Here is an 18,561-nt window from a genome sequence, read left to right as displayed (position 1 = left end):
TTTATATGGGAAAAATTGTCTTTCCACAAAATGCTAAGTCCGTTGTCCTCTGTCTACTCTGATTAGGGAGAGTTGCGGATAGGCTCCATGTTTATGGAGGTGGCAAGAGTTTCTCTCTTATTCCCCCTAGCATCCAGAGGACAACAGATTTTTAGCTAAATGGGCTTGTCCTATCCTTGGCTCAGAGCTCTATTTTGGAATTGTCCCTGTAGGCTACACAGCCCATGCAATCTCCCTTGCTGTAACTCAGCCAGAGAGTAACCTCTCTCTGCTGCTACACAGAAGAAGCCCTGAGTGCCTGGGATGCTATTTGGTAGCTGATTGGTGAACTCAGACTCCTTCCCCAGGGAGGGAAGAACACTGGGTGCCCACATAGCCCTCCAGAGTAGGTCCGGCTCCATCCACATTGATGAATGTGTCCCTGGCTGCACAGCCTAGTGTTGCTGCAATGCTACTGAGGGCTCCATGCAACAGAAGAGAGTCAAGGAAAGGTTGGGCACTATGGGATTTCATTTACCTGGCTCTTTCACTGCTGTCTTTTAAAGATTATACAGCCACATTTATGACTAGTACCACATGCTACAGGCATTACTGTGCCAATCTGCATGCCTCTTCAGAGCCACTCACAACACAGAAAGACAGAAAGGAGAGTACAGAATCCTGCAAGAGGAAGCAGTACATGCTATTACGAAAATGAAGCCTGGGAAAGCCCTGGGGGTAGGCATGGCAATAGATAACGGTCCAACAGAATTGTTAAAAGTGGTTGGTGACAACAGAATTGTTTTCATGTGGAAAATTTGCAACGATGGATGGATGAGAACAACAACTGGATGACGGGAATCTTTCTGCTCTTACCAAAGAAAGGAGACATAACATGGTGTAGTAACAATCATCTCCCTGATATTGCTTGAGACAAGTTCTGCTCTATATAATCCAGGATTGCCTGAAGCAAATGATAGAAGTAGAACTACCACCACAACAAGCTGGTTTCAGAGAGGAATGTGGCACATGTGATCAAATCACAAACATCAGTCACATCATTGAAAAACGCAGGGCGTACAATGCAGTTTCACAGACTACTCAAAAAGGGTTTGATACTGTCTGGCATGACCATCTTTGGAGGACACTGGCAGACATGGGGATTCCAAAGCCCCTAAATGAACTCATTGCAAATCAATAACATCAACAACAGACTCTGGTGTGAATAGCAGCAGGTGATAGTGAGTGGTTTTCAACCAGGAAGGGTGTGAGACAAGGGTGTATCCTGTCCCCAAGACTTTTCAATGTGCATGCAGAATTTATTATGAGACAATCCCTGGAAGGAGCTGGGATTTTCATTGGTGGACATCTCTTAACTGACCTCAGATATGCTGAAGACACAAAACTATTCGCTACAGCCACTGATGCAATATGATGAAATGAACGTTGGAATCTGTACAAACAGATAGTGAGGAATATGGACTGTCCCTGAATATGGCAAAAACTAAAGGCATGTACATTGAGATGACTAATAAAACCAGGATGCAAGCAGACATCATGATTAACCAACAAGCTATAAAGGTAACAGAATTCAATTATCTCAGCTCATACATATCCAATCAAGGATACTCTTCCAAAGAAATTGGAAGAAAACTAGGAATGGCTCACTCAGCCATGGACCTCTCTTACCAAAGTTTGGAAAAACCCTGGCCTCTCAAAATCTATGAAGGGTCAGCTAGTGAAAAGCGTATTTTTTTCCATAGTGACTTATGGATGTGAATCATGGAAAATGAATGCTGCTGACAAAAAGGTAAGTGAAGTCACTGTGATGGGTGCTGCCAAAGACTCTGTGTATGTCCTAGACAGAAAAGATGATGAATGGTTAGGTCAGAAATATTACTGGAGAGAATCATACCCTGCTGTCGGAAATCAACAAACTTTGGTCACATCAGGAATAGAGACTGAAATAACTTTGAGAAAAGTTATCCTGAAAGGAATGGTGGCAGGTCATTGTAGAAGGGGATGACCAGCAAGGAGATGGATAGATGGTATGCGGCAGATCACTGAGAGATCAACTGACTGTTTGAAGCTAGCAATGGACTGAGAAGGCTTCTGAAAATTCTGTTATGATGTCACTAACATTTAGACATGAATAAATGGATTTTACTTACTTATTTACATTGTCATGTTTTCTACCAGCCTTAATTATAGAATCATAGAAGTGTGGACCTTGAGAGGCCATTTAGTCCAGCCCCGCTGTGCTGGCGCAGGACCAAGTATGCCTAGACAATCCTTGTCAGATGTTTTTATAACCTAGTCTTAAAAAAACTCCAGTGACAGGGATTTCACAACCTCTCTTGGAGCAGTGTGCATGTGATTTTTCCTTCCTAAGTATTGTGCTTTGTGCTTGTGTCTTTATTGAATTTCATCTAATTGAATTCAGACCAATTCTCCAATTTGTCAAAGTCATTTTGGATTCAAATCTTGTCCTCCAGAGTGTTAGCAATCCCTCCCATCTCAGTGTCATCCTCATATTCTCCACTCCATTATTTCAGTCATTGATGAAAATAGTGAACAGTACTGGACCCAGGACAGACCCCTGTGGGATCCCACTAGATACATACCCCCAATTTCACAGTACACCATTGATAATTACTCTTTCAGTACAGTCTTTCAACCAGTTTTGCATTCACCTTATAGTATTTTAATCTAGATCTCATTTCCTTAGTTTGCTTATGAGAATATTATGTGGATCTGTATCCAAAGCCTTACTAAAACCAAGATATATCATGTCTACAGCTTCCCTCCATCTACTAGGCCAGTAACCCTGTCAAAGAAGGAAATCAGGTAGATTTGGCATGCTTAGTTCTTGACAAATCTATCATGGCTATTACTTATGGCCCTATTATCCCTCTAGGGGCTCACACATTGATTATTTAATAATTTGTTCCAGTTTCTTTCCAGGTATTGAAATTAGGCTGACAGACTATAAGTCCAATTAGTTTCCTTTTTTAAAGATAGATATTATGTTTGCCCTTATCCAGTCCTTTGAGACCTCACCCGTCTGCCACAAGTTCTTGAAGATAATCACTAACAGATCCAAGATTGCTTTAGCTAGTTCCTGAAGCACCCTAAGATGAATTTCAGCAGGCCTTGCTGACTTGAATACATATAGCTTATCTAAATAGTCTTTCATCTATTCTTTCCCTATTCTGGCTTGAGTTCCTTTCCCCTTGTTATTAATATTAATTATGTTAGGTATCTGGTCACAATTAACTTTTTTAGTGAAGACTGAAGTAAAATGGACATTAAACATCTGAGCCTTCTTGATGCTATCTGATATTCTCTATCCTTCCCCACTAAGTAGAGGACCTACACTTTCCTTGGTCTTTCCCTTACTCCTAATGTATTTATAGAAACTCTTCTTATAGCCTTTTATGTCCCTTAGGTATAATTCATTTTGTGCCCTGGCCTTTCTGATATAGCCCCTACATGCTTGTGTTATTCTTTTGTACTCCTCCTTAGTCATTTGTCCACTTTTTGTAGGATTTCCTTTTGATTTTCAGGTCACTAAAGAACTCCTGATGGAGCCATATTGGCCTCTTACTAGTCTTCCTATCTTTCCTTCGCAACAGAGTAGTTTGCTATTGTGCCTTTAATATTGTCTCTGTGAAAAACTGCCAGCTCTCCTGAACTCTTTATTCCTTTAGATTTTCTTCCATCGAGAACTTATCTACCCGTTATCTGAGTTTGTTAAAGTCTGGTTTTTTGAAGTCCATTGTCCTTATTCTGCTGCTTGCATGCCTTCCTCTTCTTAGCACCATAAAATCTATCATTTCATGATCACTTTCATCCAAATTATCTTCAACCTTCAGATTCATTCATAATGATCCCCTATATCCTTTTTTTTTTTAAATCAGCACCTTTAATCCTTTCTCATCATACCCCTTGTTAACAAGCTCTCTTTTCTAGTAAGGTACATATTTATTAAACATATCATTTTCTCTTCTCACTCAGGATCAATCCCTCAATTTTCATCTTCTTTTGAGAAACTCCTTTTGCCATCAATAAGTAGAGAAAGAAAAAGATTGGAAACCATGATGAACAACACTTGCAGATGTTGGATTCACTATTTCTATCACTCATTCCTTACTCTTGCATTGTGTATCTTAGTTGTGGGCACAAGCAGCAGTAGGAGAAAAGGCTTTTTTGCTTCAGGAAATGTTTTTCAGAAACACATTTCTTATTAACATTGTCTACTCTGATATCACATACGACAACAGTACGGTCAGAAGGGAAGGCTGAATGTTCTATTCTGCAATCTCACATGGGTTTGAAATATAGCAGGGCTGATTCAGCTTTTTATCTTTTGGAGAGAGTTCCATTGAGTTCCATGCATTTTAAAGCACATGGGTCTTTTGGAGGAGACCATGGTTTTGTGGTCTCTGGATTAAAGGTCTTGTGGCACTTTTTTGTAAGAGCAGAGGATTGCCATGGTGTCCCTTCGTTTTCTTGCCCTATGCACTTTTGCTGTATTATGTAGCATGCTGTATGCCAGTTGCCTTCCTAAGTACCGCCCTCTCACCTGAGAAGAGTCTGCACTTCAGTGTGACCGGATGTTTAATATTTGTGAAGTGCTTTAGGATTCTGCTTAAGGGAAGCTGCTGTGTACATATTATATATATATACAAACAGATATGTGTGTATGTGTGTGCACACGCACTTTGTTAACTCCATACTTATGGTAGTAATGACAGCTACGAACAAAAGTGGAGAAGTACCTGGGAAACGAACTACTATTTTCTTTGTGATTTTTGCATTTCATTTATTTCCAATAAGTTGTAGCTAAGTGAGGTGGAGCGGGAATGTGTTACTCCTCAAACTGTGTACTCTCTGTTAGGCTTCACCCACAGTTCATAGGCATTCAGATCAAGGGGCTTGGATCAGTCCCACCCCTAACTATAACAATTCACATTACACCTGGTGAACAAGTTAAGAGTAAAGAAGATTTTTTGGGGCATTTTTGTGTTTTGCTTTGTGTTTAATATTTGCTTCTTTCATATACATTTGATTTCCTCTTAGCACATCAAGTCTGAAACTCTGAGAACTAGCCACAAACTGAGTGAGAATGCCCTCGCCAGAAACTAGGATACACACATAAAAGTTCTCTCTCCACTTGAGTGATTTGTATTGCTAGTGATTTGGGTAGTCTGGAAAAGTGAATCAGGTACAATCCAGAATTTCTCTGGCAGACAGAAGCAGGGTGTATGCAAGTGTCTGAGGTTGTCTGAAACAATCAAACACTAGAGCTTGCAGAGTAACCTGTTTCCATTCATTTCTTTGTTCTTATCTATCCTTTGCGTCAGGTCCCTGTTTCACTTATGTAACAACATGCCAATGGGCCACAGAGTTTCCGTTCCAATACAAATGACAAGCTAGGTTGTTGGTCTCATTCACCTGGCAAAACAATTCTGTTAAGTCGTAATTACTTAACTCCCTTCAATATTATTGAGATTTCTGGCAAATCAATCTGTGTCACTGAGCCCTGGTCTACCCTAGGAGTTGAGGTCGAATTTAGCAGTGTTAAATTGATTTAACCCTGCACCCGTCCACCCGACGAAGCCCTTTTTTTTTTTTGACTTAAAGGGCTCTTAAAATCGATTTCCTTACTCCACCCCCAACAAGGGGATTAGCGCTGAAATCGGCCTTGCTGGGTCGAATTTGGGGTACTGTGGACACAATTAGACAGTATTGGCCTCTAGGAGCTATCCCAGAGTGCTCCATTGTGACCATTCTGGACAGCACTCTCAACTCAGATGCACTGGCCAGGTAGACAGGAAAAGGCCCACGAACTTTTGAATTTCAATTTCCTGTTTGGCCAGTGTGGCAAGCTGCAGGTGAGTACAGAGCTCATCAGCAGAGGTGACCATGCAGAACTCATCAGCAGAGGTGACCATGATGGAGTCCCAGAATCGCAAAAGAGCTCCACCATGGACCGAATGGGAGGTACGGGATCTGATCACTGTATGGGGAGAGGAATCCGTGCTATCAGAACTCCGTTCCAATTTTCGAAATGCCAAAACATTTGTGAAAATCTCCCAGGGCATGAAGGACAGAGGCCATAACAGGGACCCGAAGCAGTGCCGCTTGAAACTTAAGGAGCTGAGGCAAGCCTACCAGAAAACCAGAGAGGCAAACGGCTGCTCCGGGTCAGAGCCCCAAACATGCCGCTTCTATGATGAGCTGCATGCTATTTTAGGGGGTTCAGCCACCCCAGCCGTGTTGTTTGACTCCTTCAGTGGAGATGGAGGCAACACGGAAGCAGGTTTTGGGGATGACGAAGATGATGATGATGAAGTTGTAGATAGCTCACAGCAAGCAAGCGGAGAAACTGGTTTTCCCGACAGCCAGGAACTGTTTCTCACCATGGACCTGGAGCCAGTACCCCCCGAACCCACCCAGGGCTGCCTCCCGGACCTGCCAGGCGAAGAAGGGACCTCTAGTGAGTGTACCTTTTAAAATACTATACATGGTTTAAAAGCAAGCATGTTTAATGATTAATTTGCCCTGGCATTTGCAGCTCTCCTGGATGTACTCCCAAAGCCTTTGCAAAAGGATTCTGGGGAGGGCAGCCTTATTCCATCCACCACGGTAGGACACTTTACCACACCAGGCCAGTAGCACATACTCAGAAATCATTGTAGAACAAAGCATTGCAGTGTACGTTTGCTGGCATTCAAACAACATCCATTCTTTGTGTCTCTGTAAAAAGAAAAGGAGTACTTGTGGCACCTTAGAGACTAACAAATTTTATTATTTGAATTTGTTAGTCTCTAAGGTGCCACAAGTACTCCTTTTCTTTTTGCGAATACAGACTAACACGGCTGCTACTCTGAAACTTGTCTCTCTGTGTTATTCTCAGGAGTGTGATATCATTCATGGTCACCTGGTTGAAATAGGGTGCTTTTCTTAAGGGGACATTCAGAGGTGTCCATTCCTGCTGGGCTGTTTGCCTGTGGCTGAACAGAAATGTTCCCTGCTGTTAGTCACGGGGAACGGGGAGGGGCTAGCCACGTGGTGGGGGGAGGCAAAATGCAATCTTGGAACGAAAGCATATGTGCTATGTATGTAATGTTAACAGCAAGGTTTACTGTTAAAGAGTGTACCCATTGTTCTATAAAATGTGTCATTTTAAATACCACTGTCCCTTTTTTTTCATCACCAGCTGCATGTGTTTCAAGGATCACAGGATCTTCTCCTTCCCAGAGGCTAGTGAAGATTAGAAGGCAAAAAAAACCGCACTTGTGATGAAATGTTCTCTGAGCTCATGCTGTCCTCCCACACTGACAGAGCACAGATGAATGCATGGAGGCAGACAATGTCAGAGGGCAGGAAAGCACAAAATGACTGGGAGGAGAGGTGGCAGGCTGAGGAGAGTAAGTGGTGGGCTGAAGACAGGGCTGAAGCTGAAAGGTGGCGGCAGCGTGATGAAAGGAGGCAGGATTCAATGCTGAGGCTGCTGGAGGATCAAACTAATACGCTCCAGCATATGGCTGAGCTGCAGGAAATGCAGCTGGAGCATAGACCACCGCTACAGCCCCTGTATAACCAACCGCCCTTCTCCCCAAGTTCCATAGCCTCCTCACCCAGATGCCCAAGAATGCGGTGGGGGGGCCTCTGGCCATACATCCACTCCACCCCAGAGGATTGCCCAAGCAACAGAAGGCTGGCATTCAATAAGTGTTAAAGTTTTAAACTTTTAAAGTGTTGTGTGGCCTTGTCCTTCCCTCCTCCACTACCCCTCCCAGTGCTTCTCTCCTCCACCACCCCTCCCAGGCTACCTTGGCAGTTATCCCCGTATTTGTGTGATGAATTAATAAAGAATACATGAATGTGAAGCAACAATGACTTTATTGCCTCTGCAAGCGATGACTGAAGGGAGGAGGGGAGGGTGGTTAGCTTACAGGGAAGTAGAGTGAACCAAGGGGCAGGGGGTTTCATCAAGGAGAAACAAACAGAACTTTCACACCGTAGCCTGGCCAGTCATGAAACTGGTTTTCAAAGCTTCTCTCATACGCACCGCACCCTCCTGTGCTCTTCTAACAGCCCTGGTGTCTGGCTGCGCGTAACCAGTGGTCAGGCGATTTCCCTCAACCTCCCACCCCACCATAAATGTCTCCCCCTTACTCTCACAGATATTGTGGAGCGCACAGCAAGCAGTAATAACAGTGGGAATATTGGTTTCGCTGAGGTCTAACCGAGTCAGTAAACTGCGCCAGCGCGCTTTTAAACATCCAAATGCACATTCTACCACCATTCTGCACTTGCTCAGCCTGTAGTTGAACAGCTCCTGACTACTGTCCACGCTGCCTGTGTATGGCTTCATGAGCCATGGCATTAAGGGGTAGGCTGGGTCCCCAAAGATAACTATAGGCATTTCAACATCCCCAACGGTTATTTTCTGGTCTGGGAAGAAAGTCCCTTCCTGCAGCTTTTGAAACAGACCAGAGTTCCTGAAGATGCGAGTGTCATGTACCTTTCCCGGCCATCCCACGTTGATGTTGGTGAAACGTCCCTTGTGATCCACCAGTGCTTGCAGCACTATTGAAAAGTACCTCTTGCGGTTTATGTACTCGCTGGCTTGGTGCTCCGGTACCAAGATAGGGATATGGGTTCTGTCTATGGCCCCACCACAGTTAGGGAATCCCATTGCAGCAAAGCCATCCACTATGTCCTGCACATTTCCCAGGGTCACTACCCTTGATATCAGCAGATCTTTGATTGCATTCGCTACTTGCATTTCAGCAGCCCCCACAGTAGATTTGCCCACTCTAAATTGATTCCTGACTGACCAGTAGCTGTCTGGCGTTGCAAGCTTCCACAGGGCTATTGCCACTCCCTTCTCAACTGTGAGGGCTGCTCTCATCTTGGTATTCATGCACTTCAGGGCAGGGGAAAGCAAGTCACAAAGTTCCATGAAAGTGCCCTTACGCATGCGAAAGTTTCGCAGCCACTAGGAATCATCTCAGACCTGCAACACTATGCGGTCCCACCAGTCTGTGCTTGTTTCCCAGGCCCAGAATCAGTGTTCCACAGCATGAACCTGCCCCATTAGCACCATGATGCCTGCATTGCCAGGGCCCATGCTATGAGAGAAGTCTATGTCCATGTCCTCATCAATCTCATCACCATGTTGACATCGCTTACTCGCCCGGTTTCGCTTTGCCAGGTTCTGGTGCTGCATATACTGCTGGATAATGTGCGTGGTGTTTAATGTGCTCCTAATTGCCAAAGTGATCTGAGCGGGCTCCATACTTGGCGTCTGCACAGAAAAAAGGTGCGGAACAACTGTCTGTTGTTGCTCTGATGGAGGGAGGGGCGACTGATGACATGGCTTACAGGGTTGGCTTACAAGGAATTAAAATCAACAAAGGGGGTGGCTTTACATCAAGGAGAAACAAAAACAACTGTCACACAGAATGGCCCCCTCAAGGATTGAACTCAAAACCCTCGGTTTAGCAGGCCAATGCTCAACCCACTAAGCTATCCCTCCCTCTGGTATTTCAAGCAGGACTTCATGGAGGGAGGGAGGAAGGGGGGAGCAAATGAATACAAAACAAATCTGATCTATTTCTTGTTTTGATCCACTCCATCTATCTTTTACATCTTTGGCTGGCAGCAGATGGTGCAAAAGGACTGCAAGCCATCCACATCTCCTGCTTGCCTGGCAAAAGATGGTACAATAGGACTGCTAGCCATTCACATCTGCGGCCTGCTCACCATAAGATGGTACAATAGGACTGCCTGCAGGACTAAAGAGAATGACATGGTCGAGTCACTCCTAATTTAGTCCCTGCACCCATATGTGCCCAGGCGCTCCTGATTGACCTTACCGAGGCAGCCAGGAGCACCTTGGACATGATGAGGATGGTTTTCAGACCTATTGTACCGTCTCCTGCCACATGGCAATGGGTTGCTGCTGCTGTGTAGCAATGCAGTACCACATCTGCCAGCACCCAGGAGACATACGGTGACAGTGAGCTGAGCGGGCTCCGTGCTTGCAGTGATATGGCATCTGCACAGGTAACTCAGGAAAAAAGGTGCAAAGTGATTGTCTGCCGATGCTTTCACAGAGGGAGGGGGGGCCTGATGACATGTACCCAGAACCACCCGCAACAATATTTTTTGCCCCATCAGGCATTGGGATCTCAACCCAGAATTCCAATGGGCAGCGGAGACTGTGGGAACTGTGGGATAGCTACCCACCGTGCAACACTCCGGAAGTCGATGCTAGCCTCGGTACTATGGAAGCACTCCGCCGAGTTAATGCACTTAATGCACTTAGAGCATTTTGTGTGGGGACACACACAATCGACTATATAAAAACGATTTCTAAAAAACTGACTTCTATAAATTCGACCTACTTTCATAGTGTAGACATATCCTGAGAAAAGGAATAATAATTATGGTATTCAGATCAGAAGTGTAAGGCAAGTCTACTCTAGAAATTTTTGTTGGTACAATAATGTCAGTTGGGGTGTGATTTTTTTTGCAATGTTTCTATACTTGCAAAAGTCCTAGTGTAAATACTATTATACTGGCATAGAAGTGCTTTTCATAGAATATCTTATTTCACTGGGAGAATTGGTACTAGCTATACATTCAAAAGCACTTTTATGCGAGTATAAGTTGCATCTACTGTAGGAAGCATCTACTGGTACAGCTATACTGGCAAACCTTTTCTAGTATTGCCTATACTTAATTTGCAAAGACCAAGAACCTTGACAAGCTATGCTGGATAAAGACACTGAGCTGCAGTGGATGCAGCCATGAAACATTTTAAAAGCAGTGCTGGAAAGCAAACATTTTAAAAGCAGTGCTGGAAAGCAGAGTCCCTCACAACATACTACTAAGCTTTGTTTTACACCATCACCTGATTCCTAAGTATGTAAGTTGTATGAACTTAGAATGGCTAACTCATCAGTAAGTGGGTGTAGATAAGTCTACACCACAGCTTACATATTTCCTCCAACTTTGATCCATATTGTTTTCACCATGTCAAAAGAGAATCATAGATACCAGATCCTAAGAGCCCATTCTCCTCACAGGCCTCACAATACAGATTTGCTACGGGACTGCTAAAGTATTCTCTTAAGTGTACAATAATGAATGCGTGGGCATGGAATCCTCTTGTTTTCACAGCATATAACCAAGATAAGGAGATAGGCTGAGAGTTCCAAAAGCCAGCACGGGGCTTTAGACAGTCATTTCCTATTTTAATAGGGACTCAGTGTCAATGTCACATCCCTTGAGCAGCGTTGAAACGCATGCCACCTTCCCCTTCCCTCTCCCCCAGTTCCACTACATAGAGTAAATGGGTAGTTCCCCTACACAATCGCTCCATGGCCATCCACCCACACCAAGTTGGTTCCACTGTTCTGGAACATTCTACAGCTCCTGCTGTGCTAAGTGAATTTCATGCTTCATGAAGACAGCAGTATTTTTAATCATAATTATCTGAGTCTCCTATAATAATCAGGGAGCATTAATGGCTATAGGGGGTTAGCACAAAATTTAATTTATGTTAATTTGTTAGAACAGTGACTGTTATTTGCTGAGTGCATTTGCCCTTGGTACAGCAACATGTTAATTTATAAACATCAACATTACCATTAACATTCATTGTAAAATATTGATTGAAAAAACTGTTAAACACAAAGTGCCATTAATATTTGTTGTCATAAAGACAATTAAAAACAAAAAATTATGCTGTCCTATAAAGAAAAGCAACTACATATTTATTGCATTCACTTTGCCAGTACAAATATTGCACTAACTCTGGGAAAGTGTGCATCCAAATGCATAAATGATGTACCTGAAAATCAGTAGAGTTGAACGAAACAGTCATTAGTATTAAAATCTTGTTCAAACACTTGGCAGTGAATTTAGCCAACATTTGCACATTCATATAACTGAAATGCTCAATCAAACTACAAACTGAAGGAGCAAATGTGAGAAAACTGGGTTTTATGCATCTGAATCCCTGAACTGCATATTAAAGTTTTCACCCACAATTCTTACTTGTCACTGAATTACCGTGGGCAATTTATCAGCCAATAGAGCATGGTTTCTAAATGAAACACCTTCCCCTCCTCCATTCGGTAGTTTCTTGGGGCGTCCAAATAGTTAAAGATTCAGGGGAAAAGTTGGGGAGGAAAAACCTCTGTTAATTGATCTGCCTGGCTGGTAATGAGAGACAAATGAAGCCTGTCAGAAAGAATAATAAGCAAACACTGATGAGCTGGAGAGGATTTGCACGAGCCCCGAAATCACACTGGGCTGGGCCAAATCTTGACTTTTAAGAAAAGTTTCCAGCCGTTTTGTTTGATGATTTATTCTGAAAAATGTAATCAATGTGAACAGTTCTCTAGGGTTGGAAGAGGCAGGCAGAAGGCTTCCACTTCTGCTGTAGGAGACTGGTGGGGGTGAATCAAAGATCAAATACGCAGACACACAGGATGAAGTCTTGGCCTTATTGAAGTCAAAGGGAGGATTGCCATTGACTTCAATGGGTCAGATTTTGTCCCCACACACTTATTTATACAAAGAGTCAGTTAAATTTGGGTGTATCCCCAAATCACCTCACTAACCCCTCCCAGAGTTCTTAGGCTGACTCTCTGCATAGCAGTGTGATAATGGTGTACTGGAATAAATTATTTTAAGTGTAGGGAGTGGCAAAATATACTGTGGCCATTTGGCTTGTTAAAATTTTTAGTCTTCTCTGAGGATGAAACTAACCCAACTGCTGCTGGCTCAGGGGTAGATACAGTCTTTAGGTACAGCCCTAGAGTATAATGTGCACTAGCCCAGGAAGCACTGTGCTTTCAGAGACACTTCTCTGCTCTCTTTAGGCACAGTTCGCTCCTGCTTTCCCCTTGTTCCAGAGGGTAGGTGTTTGCTGCTGACCTAGGTCCAAGGTAGTCTTGCACGTGCAGAGGTCCGAGGGAAGTTCTTGCTCCTCCTTTCTCCTCTGTATAGTCACACCATTCAGATCAAAATCTAGTCCAGTACCAGTGCATCAACTATTGCCCCAGCACCTTTCTGCCTTCCCTCCAAATGCTGCTAGGAGCTCATAGAGGATGCACTACATAGTCCCTATGCATACCCCTACTCACTGCTCTTGGAACACACAAGAAAGAAAGAAAGAAAGAAAGAAAGAAAGAAAGAAAGAAAGAAAGAAAGAAAGAAAGAAAGAAAGAAAGAAAGAAAGAAAGAAAGAAGCAGGGCTAAACTGCTGCTGCAGCACTATTACTACCCCTGCAGCTACTGACACCACCATTGCTGCTGTGAGGGCTGGGGAGGGGTAAGCCCAGTGAGCCAGGAGATACTGGGGCAGGTGCTGGGGTGGAAGCAGTGGTGGATTTATTTGTGGAGAAGAGTATGTTACTGGTGGATTTTTGGAGGAAGGCAGGAGGAGTATAGGATTGATGCAGTTTGTGGAAAGGTGGAAGGGGTATTTTACTCAAAGAATAAGTTGCCAGCTGAGTCAGAATATTATTGAGGGAACCACCTTGTTAAAGTCTTGGCAGCACAGCACCGGAGCTGAGTGAGTTTGTCCCCCCCCCCACCCCTCTATTGTGTTTACCATCTCTCACACCACCTGTAGAATTGCCATTGCTGTAGCTGCTATGTGTTGGTGGTGGGGTGGGGGGAAGTTAGTAAATGTATGCAATGCACACATACTGTAAAGTGAAATTTATTGTCATGCTCAGTGGTTGGCACTAATGAAGTCAGAGAAATGGGAAGTCAGTTATTTTCCCTCTTCTAAACAGCAACCGAATTAAAGCCAGCTCGCTTCTTATGGACGTGATTCAAAGCCCAGTGAAGCCAATAGAAAGGCTCCAATTGACTTCAGTGGGCATTGGATCAGAGACCACATACAACATTTTACTCAGATTTAGATTTCTGAATTCTGTCCCAGGTTCTACAGATTTTCAGAAATGGGTGCCTAAATATATGGATTGATTTTCAAATGTGCTGAGCAACCCAATATATCTCACAGATGACAATGGAACATGGGCATGCTTAGCACCTTTGAAAAATCAAACCATTTCTATTTAGGTGCTTAAATATGCATGTAAGTACTTAACTTTGGGCATCTATGTTTGAAAGTTTGGATTTGTGTATGTGCATATTAGTTTTTTACTTTAAAAACTGGATGTTTACTTGTATATAACATGGAATCCAGAATTTTACTCATTCTAGGGCAAATGCACTCACACACAATGGTGCAGGAGAATTTACCTCTAAGATTCCCATTGTGATAAATGGAGACTGATAGCTATGCATCTGGTACTACAGACAGCAGGATCACACATAGTCAAAGAAACAATTAAGATGTACCATGTACCCTTTATTCTACTGAAAGCTTTCTAGAATTGTCAATGTTTAAAGTGTTTCTGCTTGCAATTCAGTGCATGAAGATTGCAAACTTCATTCTTTCTATTGTACAATTCAAGTTTAGCAGACCTCTACACTGTAATTTCAGAAATCCAAGCATAACTTACCTCAGGAGGAGGGTACAAATGACAAAACGGTTGTCCTGCATTCTGTTTACACAGCTTGATGGAATGGCATACCACATCAGCATTCATTTTATACTTTAACCTACAGGGAAATGGTGCACAACAAAGACCATTAAGCTCTCCTGGGTATTATGAAATATAAACTACTTCAATGGAAGAGTGAGTATCCAGAATACTAAGACCCTTAACTCATTTTATTATCTTCTTTAAGCTCAGGTCTAAGTTTAAGCTGCCTGAACATAATTATTTTCTCCCATTGCATTTTATTCAGCATTTAAAACCAGATTCTAGGGCTAAGAAGCCCTGGGCTTTATATATAACCCCTGAATCAAATATACTATAACTGTACTCATTTTTAAGCAACCATACATGTGACAAAGATTTAAAGGACTCCTCGTTGTTGGTTTTTAAAAGGATAAAGTTAATCCAGATGCAATTTGGCTAGTACAAATTTTCAACCCCTGACTCAACAAAATAACTAGAAATCCTTCAAACCTCTTATCAGATACAAATGCCAAGATTGTTTCCGTCTTTTGGGACAAACCTCTGGATTTATAGAGAATTAAATCAAGATGTTTGATTACTGAACTACTTAGCTCTGTAGTATGTTCTCCGGGCTAGATTTTTTTAAAAAAAGCCCCAAGGAAGTAGAAAGTAAAGCAAACATTCATTTAAGCAATTTTGCAAAGAGAACTTGCAAAGAGGAATAAATGATCTACTTTTATTTTTAAAGGAATTTAAATTAGTTTGTGGGGCTCCCAAGTGCTCAAATCAAGGTCAGGGGCTGGAAGCAAGTAGAGGATGACAGGTAGAAAGCCCATTAAGGTAAAAAAGGAAGCTAGGCTACAAGAGATTAAAATATTATGACCCTTTAGATGATCTCCCTCACACACATTGGTTCAAGAAATTTCTTCCACAGCCAAATGGACTGAATTTCAAAAGGTAACAGAGACAGGTGGACCTGATTTGAGATTTACAGATGTAAAGATCTATAAAAATGCTTAGAAGTAGCATCTAGCAATAGCATTTATTAATTCATTCAGGGACAGCTGTATGGAACCGGAGCATAGGCGGTCTGGCCTAGGGGGCACAGCCAGGCTGAGGTCTGCTCACCAGGAACAGTAGTTGCCAGGCAGGAGCTGGAGGAAGCACAAGCAAGTAGGTTCCATAAGCAAGAGTCAGGGTCAGAGTCAAACTGGACTAGGAGACAGGAGATCAAGCAAATTCTGGTGTCGCAGCAGGCCAAAGTCTGTATGGTTGACCAGACAACTTTGCTGGGGTTAACTAGAGTGCTTGGCCAATCAGAGGTTCCTCAAAGTATCGCCACTCTGGGTCTTTTGGGTGGCACTTCCTGTGGCGCCTATTCTCCATTGTGCTCCCTGGCTGTGCCTCTGCATGGCCCCAGGGGTGTTTTTCATAGATTCATAGCTACTAATGTCAGAAGGGACCATTCTGATCATCTAGTCCGACCTCCTGCACAACGCAGGCCACAGAATCTCACGCACCCACTCTTACGAAAAACCTCACCTATGTCTATGCTATTGAAGTCCTCAAATCGTGGTTTAAAGACTTCAAGGAGCAGAGAATCCTCCCTCAAGTGACCCATGCCCCATGCTACAGAGGAAGGGGAAAAACCTCCAGGGCCTCTTTCAATCTGCCCTGGAGGAAAATTCCTTCCTGACCCCAAATATGGCGATCAGCTACACCCTGAGCACATGGGCAAGATTCACCAGCCAGATACTACAGAAAATTCTTTCCTGGGTAACTCAGATCCCACCCATCTAATATCCCATCACAGGCCATTAGGCCTATTTACCCTGAATATTTAAAGATCAATTAATTACCAAAATCACATTATCCCATCATACCATCTCCTCCATAAACTTATCGAGTAGAATCTTAAAGCCAGATAGATCTTTTGCCTCCACTGCTTCCCTTGGAAGGCTATTCCAAAACTTCACTCCTCTGATGGTTAGAAACCTTCGTCTAATTTCAAGTCTAAACTTCCTGGTGGCCAGTTTATACATTTGTTCTTGTGTCCACATTGGTGCTGAGCTGAAATAATTCCTCTCCTGTATTTATACCTCTGATATATTTATAGAGAGCAATCATATCTCCCCTCAACCTTCTTTTAGTTAGGCTAAACAAGCCAAGCTCCTTAAGTCTCCTTTCATAAGACAAGTTTTCCATTCCTCAGATCATCCTAGTAGCCCTTCTCTGTACCTGCTCCAGTTTGAATTCATCCTTTTTAAACATGGGAGACCAGAACTGCACATTGTATTCTAGGTGAGGTCTCACCAGTGCCTTGTATAATGGCACTAAAACCTCCTTATCCCTACTAGAAATACCTCTCCTGATGCATCCCAAAACCACATTAGCTTTTTTCACAGCCATATCACATTGGCAGCTCATAGTCATCCTATGATCAACCAATATTCCAAGGTCCTTCTCCTCTTGCGTTACTTCTAATTGATGCGTCCCCAGCTTATAACTAAAATTCTTGTTATTGCATGACCTTACACTTCTCACTATTAAATTTCATCCTATTACTATTACTCCAGTTTTCAAGGTCATCCAGATCCTCCTGTATAATATCCCGATCCTTCCCTGAATTGGCAATACCTCCCAGTTTTGTATCATCTGCAAACTTTATTAGCACACTCCCACTTTTTGTGCCGAGGTCAGTAATAAAAAGATTAAATAAGATTGGTCCCAAAACTGATCCCTGAGGAACTCCACTGGTAACCTCCCTCCAGCCTGACAGTTCACCTTTCAGTAGGACCCGTTGCAGTCTCCCCTTTAACCAATTCCTTATCCACCTTTTGATCTTCATATTGATCCTCATCTTTTCCAATTTAACTAATAATTTCCCATGTGGAACGGTATCAAACACCTTACTGAAATCTAGGTAAATTAGATCCACTGCGTTTCCTTTATCTAAAAGATCTGTTACTTTCTCAAAGAAGGAGATCAGGTTGGTTTGGCATGATCTACCTTTTGTAAAACCATGTTGTATTTTGTCCCATTTACCATTGACTTCAATGTCCTTAACTATTTTCTCCTTCAAAATGTTTTCCAGGACCTTGCATACTACAGATATCAAACTAACGGGCCTGTAGTTACCCGGATCACTTTTTTTTCCTTTCTTAAAAATAGGAACTATATTAGCAATTCTCCAATCATTCGGTACAACTCCTGAGTTTACAGATTCATTAAAAATTCTTGCTAATGGGATTGCAATTCCTTTAATATTCTTGGATGAAGATTATCTGGGCCCCCCGATTTAGTCCCATTAAGCTGTTGGAGTTTCGCTTCTACCTCAGATATAGTAATATCTACCTCCATATCCTCATTCCTATTTGTCATGCTACCATTAGCCCTAAGATCCTCTTTAGCCTTATTAAAGGCTGAGGCAAAGTATTTGTTTAGATATTGGGCCCTGCTTAGATTATCTTTAACCTCCACTCCATCCTCAGTGTTTAGCGGCCCCACTCCTTTTTTCTTAGTTTTCTTCTTATTTATATGGCTATAGAACCTTTTACTATTGGGTTTAATTCCCTTTGCAAGGTCCAATTCTACTCGACTTTTAGCCTGTCTCACTTTATCCCTAAAGTGTTGTGGGACTGTCAGCCATCACAGTCTCTGCAGACCCGGTTTTAGTTCCTGGGTCCTTACAACAGCTAACTTCAGTCTATTGCCCAAACTACCTAATCGAGTGTCTCTCTGGAACACCATATATATATAAAAGAGTTATTCTCACTCTCATACTAATGGAACTTGAAGAGTGAAACCCCCGCAATTCACACTGACAATACATCAGTACATTAAAAACCAAAAATAATCCCTTAAAACAAGCAAACTTTAGATGAAAAATTACAGTTTAATTAGTACTTACAGTTTAATTAGTTCTGGTCCATAAAGCTCAGCTACCAAATAACAGATGCCTTGCAAGTTCAGTACTTCTGGAAAACATACATTTTTGAAACAATGGAACATA

The 18,561-nt window shown here is 42.6% G+C and overlaps 1 protein-coding gene across 5 annotated transcripts in view; it reads right to left on the bottom strand.

The window, feature by feature from the left end:
• AOAH (acyloxyacyl hydrolase) overlaps nucleotides 1-18,561 on the bottom strand; it is a 183,239-nt gene that overhangs the window by 141,261 nt on the left and 23,417 nt on the right. For all 5 annotated transcript variants that reach the window (XM_038390784.2, XM_043508743.1, XM_043508742.1 and 2 more), the window contains exons 4-5: nucleotides 18,460-18,526; nucleotides 14,547-14,646 (exon numbers count right to left, since the gene is read on the bottom strand). In XM_038390784.2, the coding sequence (XP_038246712.1) occupies nucleotides 14,547-14,646; nucleotides 18,460-18,526 (167 nt within the window). The remainder of the gene's footprint in view (nucleotides 1-14,546; nucleotides 14,647-18,459; nucleotides 18,527-18,561) is intronic.

The sequence above is a fragment of the Dermochelys coriacea genome, chromosome 2 (genome assembly GCF_009764565.3).
Source record: "Dermochelys coriacea isolate rDerCor1 chromosome 2, rDerCor1.pri.v4, whole genome shotgun sequence".
In the NCBI taxonomy this organism is placed as follows: domain Eukaryota; kingdom Metazoa; phylum Chordata; order Testudines; family Dermochelyidae; genus Dermochelys; species Dermochelys coriacea.
This window is presented reverse-complemented; position numbering and strand designations above follow the sequence as displayed.